This window comes from Triturus cristatus, chromosome 4_1, assembly GCF_964204655.1.
Source record: "Triturus cristatus chromosome 4_1, aTriCri1.1, whole genome shotgun sequence".
Classification (NCBI taxonomy): Eukaryota; Metazoa; Chordata; class Amphibia; order Caudata; family Salamandridae; genus Triturus; species Triturus cristatus.
The window spans coordinates 1,158,360,007-1,158,373,033 of NC_140585.1; the positions used below are offsets into that span (position 1 = coordinate 1,158,360,007).

At 48.0% G+C, this 13,027-nt stretch overlaps 1 protein-coding gene and 1 long non-coding RNA gene across 3 annotated transcripts in view; one reads left to right on the plus strand and one right to left on the minus strand.

Moving 5' to 3' along the window:
* LOC146856245 (uncharacterized) overlaps positions 1-13,027 on the minus strand; it is a 109,836-nt gene that overhangs the window by 32,747 nt on the left and 64,062 nt on the right. The window contains exon 3 of one of the 2 annotated variants that reach the window (XR_014981448.1): positions 3,148-3,293. The exons of the other annotated variant lie outside the window; for it this stretch is intronic. This is a non-coding gene — a long non-coding RNA (uncharacterized LOC146856245). Of the gene's footprint in view, positions 1-3,147; positions 3,294-13,027 lie in introns of those variants that run through there. 2 annotated transcript variants of the gene reach the window in all.
* Positions 1,288-13,027, plus strand: part of LOC146856246 (very-long-chain enoyl-CoA reductase) — a 246,298-nt gene continuing 234,558 nt past the window's right edge. Inside the window, exon 1 of the mRNA XM_085654315.1 lies at positions 1,288-1,466. Within this exon, the coding sequence (XP_085510441.1) occupies positions 1,452-1,466 (15 nt within the window). The 5' untranslated portion in view covers positions 1,288-1,451. The remainder of the gene's footprint in view (positions 1,467-13,027) is intronic.

The following is a 13,027-nucleotide window of genomic DNA, read 5'->3' on the forward strand; positions in this document are numbered from 1 at the left end:
CAGACATCCAGTGAAGGGGAGGACTAAAGGAAAACGTTCATATTTTGCCGACAGGCACAAACCAAACTTCTCCTATTCTGACAAAGATCAAGCCAGACACATTTAGGCAACCTGTTGATTCCGATAAATGGAGTAACCTATTTCCAGGCATTTGTACTTGACATAAATAGACTGGCCAGGCTTAAAGGAAACACTATCTAAGATGTAAGCACTAACATGACTTATTGCTGGTCAGATTCACAATATCCAGTGCTCCAAGTCCTGACAAATTCCTTTTACCCCTTTTGGTTGGAGGCAATGCAGAAACTTATCGACATATGTGGGGGGCCCCGAGCTCTAGTTGCCCCCACCGGCACTGTGCATGGGCAGCAGGCCCCTGGCTTGAGAGCTCCTGACTGGGTCTAGACCGTGGTGGGGGGGGGGGGGCTCTATGTATTCTGCAGGGGGGGGGGGGGGCTCAAGTTTCGTTACGCCACTGACCGGTGGATGTGGTGTAATGGCCAGAGTTGCCCACTTCAGAGCTGGTGAACCAGGTTCGAGTCTCGGTGTCGCCCTCAACATCCTGTGATTCTGGGCAAATCACTTAATTTCCCTATAAATTAATGTAGCCTTAACTGGCGCTCGTGCTGAGCACCATAAACCACTGGCTCACATTAAGCACTGCTCAGGGGAGTTGTTGTTTTTGACTTGCCGCTGTGAAAAATCAGTAAAGAGAGTGAAGCATAATCAGACAGTCTGGTCCTGTTATAGAATCAATCGAAGCAGCTACCCCAAGGACAGAGGACTCCAGCTCCCAGCATGCAAATGGAAGTTTTTAACATGAAAAAGAGAGCACATAAAGCAACAGAACTCACAAAAGCCAGAGCACAAGTCCCACGGGTAACATTACGCGAGCTCCAATGGTACCTGGAAGGCATGAAGGTTACAACCAGGGAGGAAAAAGCTCTCCCCGCCCCTCTGTCAACCTCAAAATAAGAAGGTATTCTGAAGAGTCAGGCAGTCTCCAAATAACTAGACAGGTGCAAGGGAGGAGAATACAATCATCTTCCTATTGGAGGGAAACGAAGGCCTTGTATCGAAGGCTGCACTCTAATTGGAGCAAGGACTGTCACTACTCATCTTCACTTCTATTCATTTCATTGGCTACATTGCACTTCCGACCGTGTTCGCCATTATTGGTTTATTTGTCCGTCATTTCACTAAAAGGACATTTCTGATTGGCAAAGTAGGCATCGGAAGGCCTCGTTTCCATGGGGAAGCTTGTCGCAGCGCTCTGATTGGTTGATTGTAATGAGCAACTCCCATATCGCTCTTGGTTCGTGTCTTTGAGGTGCAGACAGCTTTTCGCCCTTCCTGTCTGCCCAGTGTTGCTCAACTAATAGTAGTGTTTGCGAGGGAGGTAGCAACGGATTCGGTCGTGACGTAGTTTCCGCGAGGCGGCGGCTGCAGAGATGAAGCACTACGAGGTGAGTAGCCGCAATAAACGTAATAAACTGCCAGAGCGCAGGTACTCGGCCGCGCATGCGCTGCAGGATTTTGCGGGTGCTTTAGCCTGAAACTGAGCCTGCTTTGGACAAAAAAAGTTACTGCCTCAACTCCTGGACAAAAAAGTTACTTCTTTTAAACCTACAACCCGTGTCTAGGCAGAGCACTCTATCTTTTAAAAGGAACCATCTTCCTTCTTTCTTGAAACCGACCCCTTCGTTCTTACTTTGACACACTAAACGCGTGACAGACTCAGATCTGATCTTAAATGTCTCTCGTTCACGGCATTCTTTACAGTTTGTTTTGGACGCAGCAATACCCACAGGGCGTTGAAGTAGGTGGTTTGGGGTGCTAAAACAATGAGCTTGCATTACGTTGGTGAAAATGACCTGGTTTCTAAACCTTGCCTGGTGTGCAAAAAATGTCATTAGACCATGGAAATCCATTGTAGCAAGTAAGATCTGGTCCTGCATTGACTTTCATAAGCTGTAGGAAGAGTCGCGCACTGTGGCAAGTGACATTGTTTTGCTTGGTCGCTTCCATGTAGCGTTGCAAGTGCTGATGCTGGGAGAAGCAGGTCTTTCAGTGTCTAGTCAGCGCTGCTCGTTTGACATGGTCGCGTAATTCTTGCCCAGCATGCACAGTGTCAATGACTAGCATGTATTACGCAATGGGCAAAGTGTCCTGCCATAGTCTCCGTGCCCTACAGGAATAGGCAATGGGTTCTGTAATGCAGCATGGTTTTATGTGGTGAGCATTCGCCCGTTGCATGGCTGATTCTCACTTATATTTGCAGATGTCTGCCCTTACTGCAGTGGTGAATGTTGATCTCTGTAAGATGGGTGTAACACCTGGTCCAGACTGGAACTAGCAAATCCAAGAAGCATCAGTTGATCAAGAGTGATGTTGAGGGACTTGGGGTTCTCCCTCCAGGAAAAAGGTTGAAAAAATTGTGTCAAATGGTGCATTTTTTTAACACAATTTTCACATGAAATTAGCTAAAAGTCCAAAGGCTCTGGTTGGGCATGCCTGAAATATTCCAGTGCTTTAATGGTGTACCAAGCATGCTTTGGTCTCCACAGGAATGTTGCAAGTTCGCCCTCTCTGTGCTACAATAAGGGAAGGTGCAGGGCTATTGAGCACATGTGAATCGAGTCTGCAAAAGCGTGTGTGGGGCTCTGTTCGCAATAGTGTAGGATACTCCGGCTTATAGTCTGATGCAGTGGCAGAGTCTCAAATCTGCTGCAGCAGGAAGTGTTGCAAGTCTGGATCTATGGATATTGGCAGTGTCATGCATGGATAATTGAGGTGGAATAGTAATGATGCAGGATATGACATGGGTGTGCTGTTAGAGAAGTGTGTGTAGTTCTTGCAATATAAGTACAAGAATACAGATCATTGTGCCGTAAAGCAGGATCAAGTGGCAGAGTACTTCTTGGATCAATACTACAATAGGAATGTGGGCCACTGCTTGGGTACAGTGGAGAGCAGTGTCTCCATGCAGCAAGAATACCATGAGCTGTGCAGTGAATCATTCCTAGGCCGATATTTAAACTCACCCCCCCAAAAAAAATTACCTCTCTACTCCTCATATTGTGGACCAAAGAGAGCTACCCACCATATCTCTATTCCAATCGGGCATTAACTAGTATTGTCTTTTTTAATGTATTTATTTTCAGAGATGCAGTTATGCTTATCATTTCACTATCACACATCATCTTTGCAAGCATTTACAAAGGCCTGTTTTATGAGCAATACGGGTTACTGCGATGTTTTACCGCTGCTACCCACTCAAGTCTTGACTGAACCTGTAAAGGAGAAAAAGAAAAAAATGATGTTTTTAAAAATAGATTTTTCCAGATGTAACATCGATGCAGTATATTTCAATATCGACATGTACATTACATCAGAGCGCACAGCACAAATCTCCGCAAGTTGATAAGACAGTTCTAGTTACAGCAGTTTGAATAGAGTCCCTCCCTGCCATTAAAATTTCAGTGCATAAATTAAAGGTCACCAGCACATTCCTGAGTGTTAGTCATGGACAATGAATGGACAATAAATGGATGCCATATATCTTTGGAGCGTGAAGTCACAGGTAGTTCTTACTCATACACCTCTAATTGTGTTTTACAATACACCATGTCTTCATCCCAGTGTTGCAGTTTGGAGGCCTATTTACTCCCCCATTCCATTGCTTCTCTCCGTTTAGCAAGAAGTAAGGCTGTCACTACGAACCTTCAATTAGTTGGCTTCAGTTGCTTCACAAGACCTAGTAAACATAATTTGGGAGTATTAGGAATGGTGTCAGAGACCATGGTCTCCAAAGCATTCGTGACCCCAGTCCCGAACAGGCGAATCATTTGGCAAGCCCAAGCCATATGTAAAAAATCTGCTTGTGCATACCCACAGTACACACACCGGGCCTTGTCCTAAAGCCCAAATGTATTTAGTGTATCTGGGTGTAATCCATTTGTTGTAGGGACTTAAAGTGGATAATGTGTAGGTTGCAGTTTGGGGTGAGCATACTCGTGAGTGTGCCGCAGAACACCCATTCCTCCGTGGTGAGGAGTGTATTCAATACCGCGTTCCACCTATCCAGGGATTATTCAAGTCTCTGTGGGTCTCTGCTTGAAATGCAGAGTATAGCTTGGTTATAGGACGTCCACGTGTAGGGGTGGTAAGTAGTTGTATTGTCTTGCCGTAAGCATTCACAGTTTCTGTTGTAATCATGACCCCTCTGCTTGTCTGATGTTCTGTACACCTGATCAGGTCATGTGAAATTGAATGTGCCAGAAAGGTCTGACCAGCACAAAGCATGTTTAAATAGGGGAAATTATTTTATCACAGTTACATGACTAGACATTAAGGGCTATTTAACCACCCTGAGCTCTCAAATGCTCAAAGACATGGCTAAACAAAACAGTAAGTTATTGCATATCTTCAACCGTATCGGCACCACTCTGGACTTCATCTCATCTTCTTCCAATCAATTACATAAAGCCCAACCCGTGAAAGTACACCATGTTCCCCCATATCCTGATGTGTTTCTGAAGGTATCCCCTAGCCCTGTAGATGGGTCCCTCTTGCCTTGCACACCAGTCCAGCCCTGCTTGCCATTCCGCCAGTGGGAGGCTCTGGGGATTCCAATTTGCCTGCTATGTCTCTTTTTTTGTGTGTGCTATCATTGTGGCCAATCACACCAAGCTGCATTCTTCTCAGGCACTGGCAAATTAATCTAGTATTCCCAGCAAGGCCACGTTCACTGATAGTTCTACCGGCTGCACCAGGACCTGTCAGAAGCCCCTCAATCTGTCCCCCAGTATCTAGTAATTTTAGGATACTGCCAGGCCACATGGAAGAAGTCCACGTCTGGGCAATTACTGCAAAAGCAGGTGAGAGATTTTGCCTGCATGGTATAGGCGATGGGGATTAAATAAGTCACATGTAGGTAGTAAAACTGGATCAGTCTGAGGAGAGAGGATATGGCAATCTCACGGTGCCGTCCAGGCTTCCCACCATTCAGAGTCATCAAGGGGACCTACCCAATCCTCCAATTTCCATTTAAAAGTTATATTTTTGTGAGGACCATTCATTACCGGGGTATGATTTATCCGGGATATGCCTCCCCCCCCCCCCCCCCCCCCACGCCCCAATAGACCCATCCAAAAACTTGGCTTGAAATGTGCTCTATTCATGTAAGTACTAAACAATCCAATAACCTTTCTGATTTTGCAAACTGTTGAGGAATAAATCAGTTGAATCTGTACACTTCCTTTGGCGTTCTTCTGCCAGATGTGCTACGGAGGGGCAGTTCATTTTTCTGTCATCACAAACCAAAGCTCAATCACAAGAGAGGGAGAACTCCTGGATGGCATATCTGCTTAGATGAGTTTTGAGGATTGAAACTGTGGAGGCTCCAGACTTTATAGATGTGGCTTGAGAAAAGATGTTGTGCTTGTACATATGAACCCAAAATGTTTATTTTTCTTTTCATCTTACATGACATGTCGTACAGCCAGATTAAATAATTGAAACGTGGAACAGTTTGAGATGCACAGAAAAATGGTAGTCACAGCTTTTGGCTTTGATGTACTGGAGTGTAATACAGTAGACACATTTTACTTTAAAATGTATCACTAACTTTCTAAAAGGTTGCTTATGGCAGTACCTACCCTCTTGTAAAAATGGATTTAACCCCTGTTAAGCACTTTTCCATCCTACTGTCCTTTCGAATGTGTACATTCCTCCTTTCTTCCATTCATCCATTCTAGCTGAAATTCACCATCCTTAGACCCTGAACCACTTTCTCACATACACAAACCCATGCTTTACTTACTAAAATGCTGCGCAAACAAATGATTGACGGAATGCTGAACAAATCAAGCATTCACCCCCCCCAGTCAAGAGCTCTGGGTTAAATCCATTGATCTTTTGCTCACTATGCCATCCCCGTTTGAACCCAGCCATATGTAAATCAGTCTTGACCCTGCTCCTCATGGAAACAGTACAACCCGAACCGCCATGCTAGGTCCTTCCTGGACCGTAAACAGGCCTCCTGGGACCGGTTTCGGGGCATCACACCCCTCATCAGCCAGGCTGGCTTGAATCCAGTGGTACAAGGAGCAAGAGATCCACGTCTGGGTATAACCAACCACTCAGGGTAAAAAATCCTGCACAAATGATGGATGGAATGCAGAACAAATCAAAAACTTGTTTCCAGTCCAGGGAGGACCTGGCGTGGCAGTTCGGACTGGACTGTTCCCATGGGGACCACGGTCAACACTGGTTTGCATATGGCTGGGCCCAAACTGCAATGGCGTGACAATGAGAAAAACAATGAATTTAAACCAGATCTGTGACTGGGGGTGAATGTTTAATTTGTTCAGCTTTCCGTCCATCATCTGTTCTTTTTGCAATACCTACTAAAATGCCAGTCCTGTTGCCTTTGCCAACATGTGTGTCTCAGTCCCTTGTCTTTCCTTTCTTTCTTTCCTCCTGTTAAGACTGTTTTCTTCTTTTGTATTTTTTTTTCTGTCAATATTTCTCTTGCCGCCAAATTCTGCATTGATCGGTACCCCCGTATCGGTCTCTCTCCTAGCCCTCTTGATTAGTCTCTTTCACCATCCATCTCTTTTTTTCCTCCTGATTGTTAGGTCTGTATTCACAGGGCAGCTGTTGCTTGACCTTATGTGATCAAGCTTTCAGGAGTGCTACAGAAAGGGGCTTAAGCTCCCCCCCCACATGTTGGTTGCCAGACGTACAGCATTTGATTGGGCTATAGTTGTAGTAGTTTGCCTAAGAAATAGTTTAATTGGAGCATATGCAGTTTAATTGCAGTGTTCATGAAATGCTTTAGAGGTGCATTATTATTCATCTACATCCCCGCCTGGGCATCGCAAGCTTTAATGACCACAGAGACACACAGGGGCGTTAGAGGGGGGCAATAGCGTGTCACACTATGCGTGCCAGAAGTAGCCTGGCCGCTACAACACAGCATGTCAGTGTCGCATATTTGTTACTCTTAAAATGGATGTTGGATCGAAATGTAATGATGCAGTACCATTGGAGTGGACTGGTTCTGTTCTGTTTGAGTTTATTTTTCAATATTCGTGCTCTTTGTGCACAGCCCTTTAGTTCCTGGTTCGGTTGTTAACAGAATATCAGCTGAGGTGGGCGGCTCCTGGCACTGGTCTGCAGAGCATTGTACTGGATCTGCCCTCTAGTGACCGGCCTCCTAGCCCAGGAAGCTGACATCTCAGGCACACACGGGATGATGCAGTCTAAGGCCTGCACGTATAGTCTGGAACTCAGGAGAGACCAACAGCTTCTTATGGAGTTTAGTTAAGAACCAGAGTGATTCTTAACACAGCAAGGTGACGTGAGATCACAAGGGTGGGATCAAGGCTTTCTTTGAACTCTGGAGAGGGAAGATTGCCAGTCTTGCAGTCTCTCCTAGCACCCCTGTGTGCTGCTCAGAGTGCATAACTCATTCTGTATCACTGCTGGCATCTCAAAGATTCAGCGAAGTCTGATATCAGTTGGTCCTTTGCCTTGCAATCACTGAGCACACATTCAATTTTCTGTTCAAATAATGACTCTGAGGACTGGCGTGTGCACCATAGAAAATCACCAGCATGGAATTTGAGGAGCGGGTAGCGGGGTTGTTGGAAGTGGCATTAAATCATTTACGTTTTGAATACTCAAAATTTAAACCAAATATAGCCAAATGTGCACCATCATTACCACCTTTTGGTACTTGTGTATGGTGCTGTACTTTCGGTGTCGGTGCCTCTTGGAAAAAAGCAAATTGGATCTCTAGAGCAGAATGCCCTATGCAAGGAGCTAATGTCCCATTACTTACTGCTAATCCTCATTACCCCGATTAAGGACCTCCTCGTCCCAGCCATTACAATATGAGGTGGTCCTGCCTCCCGACAGGCACTCTAACAGGCTAGTATTTTTTTTTCAATAGAATAAAGGCCCCTCCCACCCGCCTCCATGCATGCAAGACCAGGCACAACAAAAGAGGGATGGAGGGGACATGACTGGGACGAGGAGGACTTTAATCGGGTTACTGAAGATTACCAGTAAGTAATGGGACATTACCCCCTCATAGGTCCTCCTTGTCCCAGTCATTACAATATGAGGACTTAACAAGCCCGAAACTAAAAAGCAAGCTTGACATAGCAGGGAAGCCCACTGCGAGAACAAGCTCAGGAAAGAGCTGCAGACCCAAAAACCCAAAGCAAAAGTAGCTATGTAAGCATGCAACACCCCCATCCGAAAACGCTGAACAAACAGCGAGGCAACATCCAAGAGGCTGTCCAACAGACCCGCAGGAGAGAAAACGCCTGCAGGACCGGCCAGGAAGGGGAATCAGAGCACAGAGAGTACCACCGAACCCAGACAGGAGGAGCCAGACCCAAAGAACCCCAAAGACTGACAAAAACCAGCCACGCCCTCTCACCAAGAGGAAAATGGGCAACTGGGGCCCACGAAGAAGAATAGGAGAAAAACTAAAACAAAGCGTGCAGCAGGACAGGAGAGACAGCTTCACAACCAAGGATGAGAGTACCTGACCAACATCCCCACCACGAAAAACAGGAAGAGGCTCCTGTCGGAAAAGACTGCCAAACAACCGGAAGTACCAAGGTCGGACCCAAGAAATGAGCCAACCAACCAGGCAAAAGTCGGAGAGCGGGACAGGACACCATGAAAGGCCTGAATTCCCCTGAGCCAAAGGACAGCCAACAAAAAGCTAGCGAGAAGATACAGCAAGCCCAACGCAAGGGAAAATGGGAAAAACAACACCCCGAAGAACAGGAGGCAAGCCCCAGGGCGAAACAACAACTGGAGCAAGGAGCGAGGAAGGCAAGACCCCAGAACAAACGCCCACCAAAGAGGCAAACATCTAGAGGAGCACCCAGAGCCTTGAGAAGCAGAAAAAAGCCGCCCACAGTGGAGCCAAGAGGGAAAGGCTGAAGCAATAAAAACAGCCACCAAAAACGTGAGAGGCCTAACCAGAGCCTCTGCAACTGATTAACCCCATGTACCACACAACACTGCACAAAAGAATCTCCCTGTCGCAGCAGAAGATGTAACAGCAGAAACCCAATGGAACCACTGAACACCAGGAACCAACAGAGAAGAGCTCCCAAGATTCCACTGCGACATGCCCAAGAGCCAAGCCTCCAAAGGCAATGGATATAGAAGGAGGAAAGACAGCACAGAAACAAGGCGGGGACAAGAACCCCAGGAACCTGCCAACGGTCCCAACAGTCAACAGGAGCATCGGAGGAAGCAAAAAATGAAGAGGACAAAAAGGGGCCATCAAAAACAGACACCAGAGGTACCCCAGCAAACAGTTGCACCCCCTGAAAAGGGGAAAGGAATGAAACCAAGACAGAGGGAAAATAACCCACAAAAAAGAACCCTGGAACCAGGGCAAAACAAGCATTGGCATAGCCAATAGGTCTCGCCTTTGGGACCTTATAAGTGTTTAGCCATGCAACAGTTGCATAACTAAACACTTGTCCCAAAAGCGAGACCTATTGGCTATGCCAATGCTTGTTTTAACTGCTGCAATCTATTGAAGCCTCACGGAGAACATCAAAGCGGCCATGCGGCCGCGAAAGTGATCGCGATCAAACATCAAAGCGGCCGCAAAAGTGAAAGTAATCGCGGTAAAGTGCGACGACCGCGCACATGCACTGTAGCTCTAGGCTGGCCTGGTAGCACTTTTTGGAGCCCTCACAAAATGTCTTGCCAGACCAGCGCATGCGCTGGGTCAGGCGAGACCTAAAAAAGGGGAGAGGCTAAGAGGCCCAGCCACAGAACTCCCAAACAGGAGATGGAAAGATCCCAAAAGGGCCAAGCCAGAGCAGCCAGTACACAGCAGGGCAGACAGCGACACAACCAGCTGGCATAAGGAAACAGACCCCATGCCAGAAGTGGCAGCAATCCCAAGGTACAAAGCAGGGACTGCAAAGGAGGATGAGGGGCGCACACGCACCCCTGAACATCCAAAGAGCACCACCACAGACCAAGGACAGAACAGCGGAATCGCCCGACCACCGGAGCCGGAAAACACCAAGACTGCCCCCCAAATACCAGGCACCTCCCACAAAAGAGAGGAAAATCCAGAGCACATCAACCAGAGGCCCACGGCCACCAAAATACCCCGAGGAGCCGCCCCTCAACCCCACAGACCTGCAACAGTGGAAACCAACAACGAATGAGGGAGCTGGAACCGACCCCTCCACACCAAGGTGAGAACGAATAACCACTACCCCAAATCCCGAACCAAAAGGGGATACGAAAACCTAAGGGCAAGATCCCAAGGGGACAAAAGGAAAAGAGCCCCAGGAACCACCACCTAAGTGGTAGTCGACACTCCCTGGACTCCTCGACTGACCCAGAGAAGGAGCCAATGGTGAGGACAAGAGAACTCTCCAAAGACCCCGCAGGGAAGTCAGAAACATTCCCCTAAAAAGGGAACTACCCTCCAAGAAACTGAAATCGGCCCAGGAAAATCTGTGCAAGGAACATTTCGAAACCCAACTGCCCAAGCAAAATGCAGCCTCCACCACCAGCAGAGACTGCCCTTGAGAGCGGAAGCCCAAACCAAGCCACTGGTCAGGCCCGGCAACTCCATGAGAGAACCCCCGAAGCCGCCAAACAGCCCCCAGCCAAAACCTTGGAAAATGGGTGAGGAGCAGGCAAGAGACCGAAAAGCGACCTCAGGAAGCAGAAACAGTAGAGAAAGATGCAGAACAGGCCAGCCACAGGGAAAAAAGATATGAAAAACAAAAACAACGACCAAGCCAAAAGTGTGCAAAAGAACCCCCAGGACCAGTGGAACGACCAACTGCAAAAGTGATCAACCAAAGGGGCACCATGTAAAGCAATCCGGAAGGATCCCTGATGCACGAAAGGGCCTAGAAGGAAAGTAGAACATTAAGAGAACGGGGGAGCACCCCAGAACTCCACTGCCAGAGGCACATCAGCGACAGCCAAGGAGGGGAGCGGCACCGCCACCACTGAGAACAAAGCTACCCGGCAGCAGATGCCCAAGGAAATGGGGATGCCCCAAACCGCCCAGAAGCAGAAAGAAGAGAGCCAACATGACCACTCCATCGGAGGAACTACACCACAGGACGGAACCAACAGGATCATCGATCCTGGAAAACGTGAAGACTGGCCAACGACGGACCAGTCACAATTGGCAGGAACCACAGAAAGGGGAGCCAGAAGAGAATGACAGACACGGAACCCCGACCGAGAGTTCTGAATAGACAGAGGACCAAGAGCCACGCGCCCACAACCCAAAGCGCAAAAAGCCCAAGGAAGAAAGGAGCCCAAAGGCAACCCATGGGCAAATGAAATACAACTCCCCCACTGGATGCCAGATTGAAACCCACAAGCAAAAAATCGGAGAGGACCTGAACCCACACCACAAATCGAGCAAGGCTCAAGCATAATGGCTCAGTGCAAAAAACAGGCTGAGCCACCCAGGCCATAATGACAGTGAAGCTGCCGGGAAGCCCACAGTATCTGTGAATCCCAGGCGGCACCCATTCCAGAACCAACGAGGACTGAGTCTGCCTAAAAAACAAGAGCAGGAGCTGGTAGGATGGGATGACACGAGGCCTCAAAAACCCTGAGGAGGACCATTGACAGATGGGCACAAGCCGCACCGTCCTGCATACCAAAAGCAGAGGTAGCGGAAGACACAAGTCTGAAGAAGACTGAAGCACAAAAAGAGGGGACTGCACAGGGCATTGGCAACCCTCCAGCATACTCCAGAATGTCCCAGACAATGCCTTGCAGTCTGCACAGACATCCAGTTAGGGGAGTTGGCCGTTTACCCAGCAACATCCAAGGATGTGGGATGTGGTCCTTCGGCTAGACTTTGGTGCTGGAAACCAGGGTTCGAGCCTCGGGGTCGCATCCACATCCTGTGATTCTGGGCAAATCACTTAATCTCCCCGTGCCTGAATGTGTAACGTTACCGGTGCTCATGTAAAGCGCTCCAATACCTTCGGGTCGTGTTTGCGCTATATAAATCTGCAAAAAAGAAAAACGTCACTTCCGGTTTGAGGCGCACCAACAGACACCAGGACCGGCCCTCGAAGAAGAACGTTGAAGCAAAAAAAAACTTAAGACTACAGCACCTGTTATTCCAATGGGTCCCGCAACTAGTGACTACCCAGTCCCAACCCTGCTCAACTTCCAAGATCAGACTAGGTCAGGTGCTCCAGGGTGGTATGGCCGTAGGCCCAAAACGCATCCGTTCACCAGACACCAGAACTAGGTGCAAGCACAGATTCACCAGCAGGAACCACGCAGGCAGCCGGCAAGCTAAGCAGGAAGTGAGCCGTGCTAAGAGCACAACTGCCACAGGATACCTGTAACTTTGAATCAACAAAGGCACAAGCAACGAGATTTGGAAAGTTTCAAGACGGGCTGCTGTCTCCCCCGCAGCCTAGCACACAGAGAACATGGCCGCGGCATTCAGGTGCTGCTAGAAATCACTCGGCACTCGATCTGCCCGCCTGGGACCGCTGTAATGCTCCCCGTACCAGCCAAGCACATGCATGAGGAGCACAACCGCAGGCAATGCGGAAGAACACAGACAACCCACACCACCCGTGGCAGGTGAATGTCATGCAAACAAAGCACAAAAAGAAAAACACAGCAAAAACCAGCATCTCTTACCCGTCGTCTTACAGGAAAGCAAGCGGGCATGGAGGCAGGTGGGAGGGGCCTTTATTCTATTGAAATAAAAAAAAAATACTAGCGTGTTAGAGTGCCTGTCGGGAGGCCTCATATTGTAATGACTGGGACGAGGAGGACTTATGAGGGGGTAATGTGCATGATTTATTTTTAAGACTGCTGAGTTGTAACTGCTTAAACAACCATTGGCATAGCCAATAGGTCTCGCCTATGGGATCTTATAAGTGTTTAGCCATGCAGGACACAAGCTGCGAGGTTACAAACATCAGAAAGTACATTCAGCAGCCGGTCACATTTCATGTAT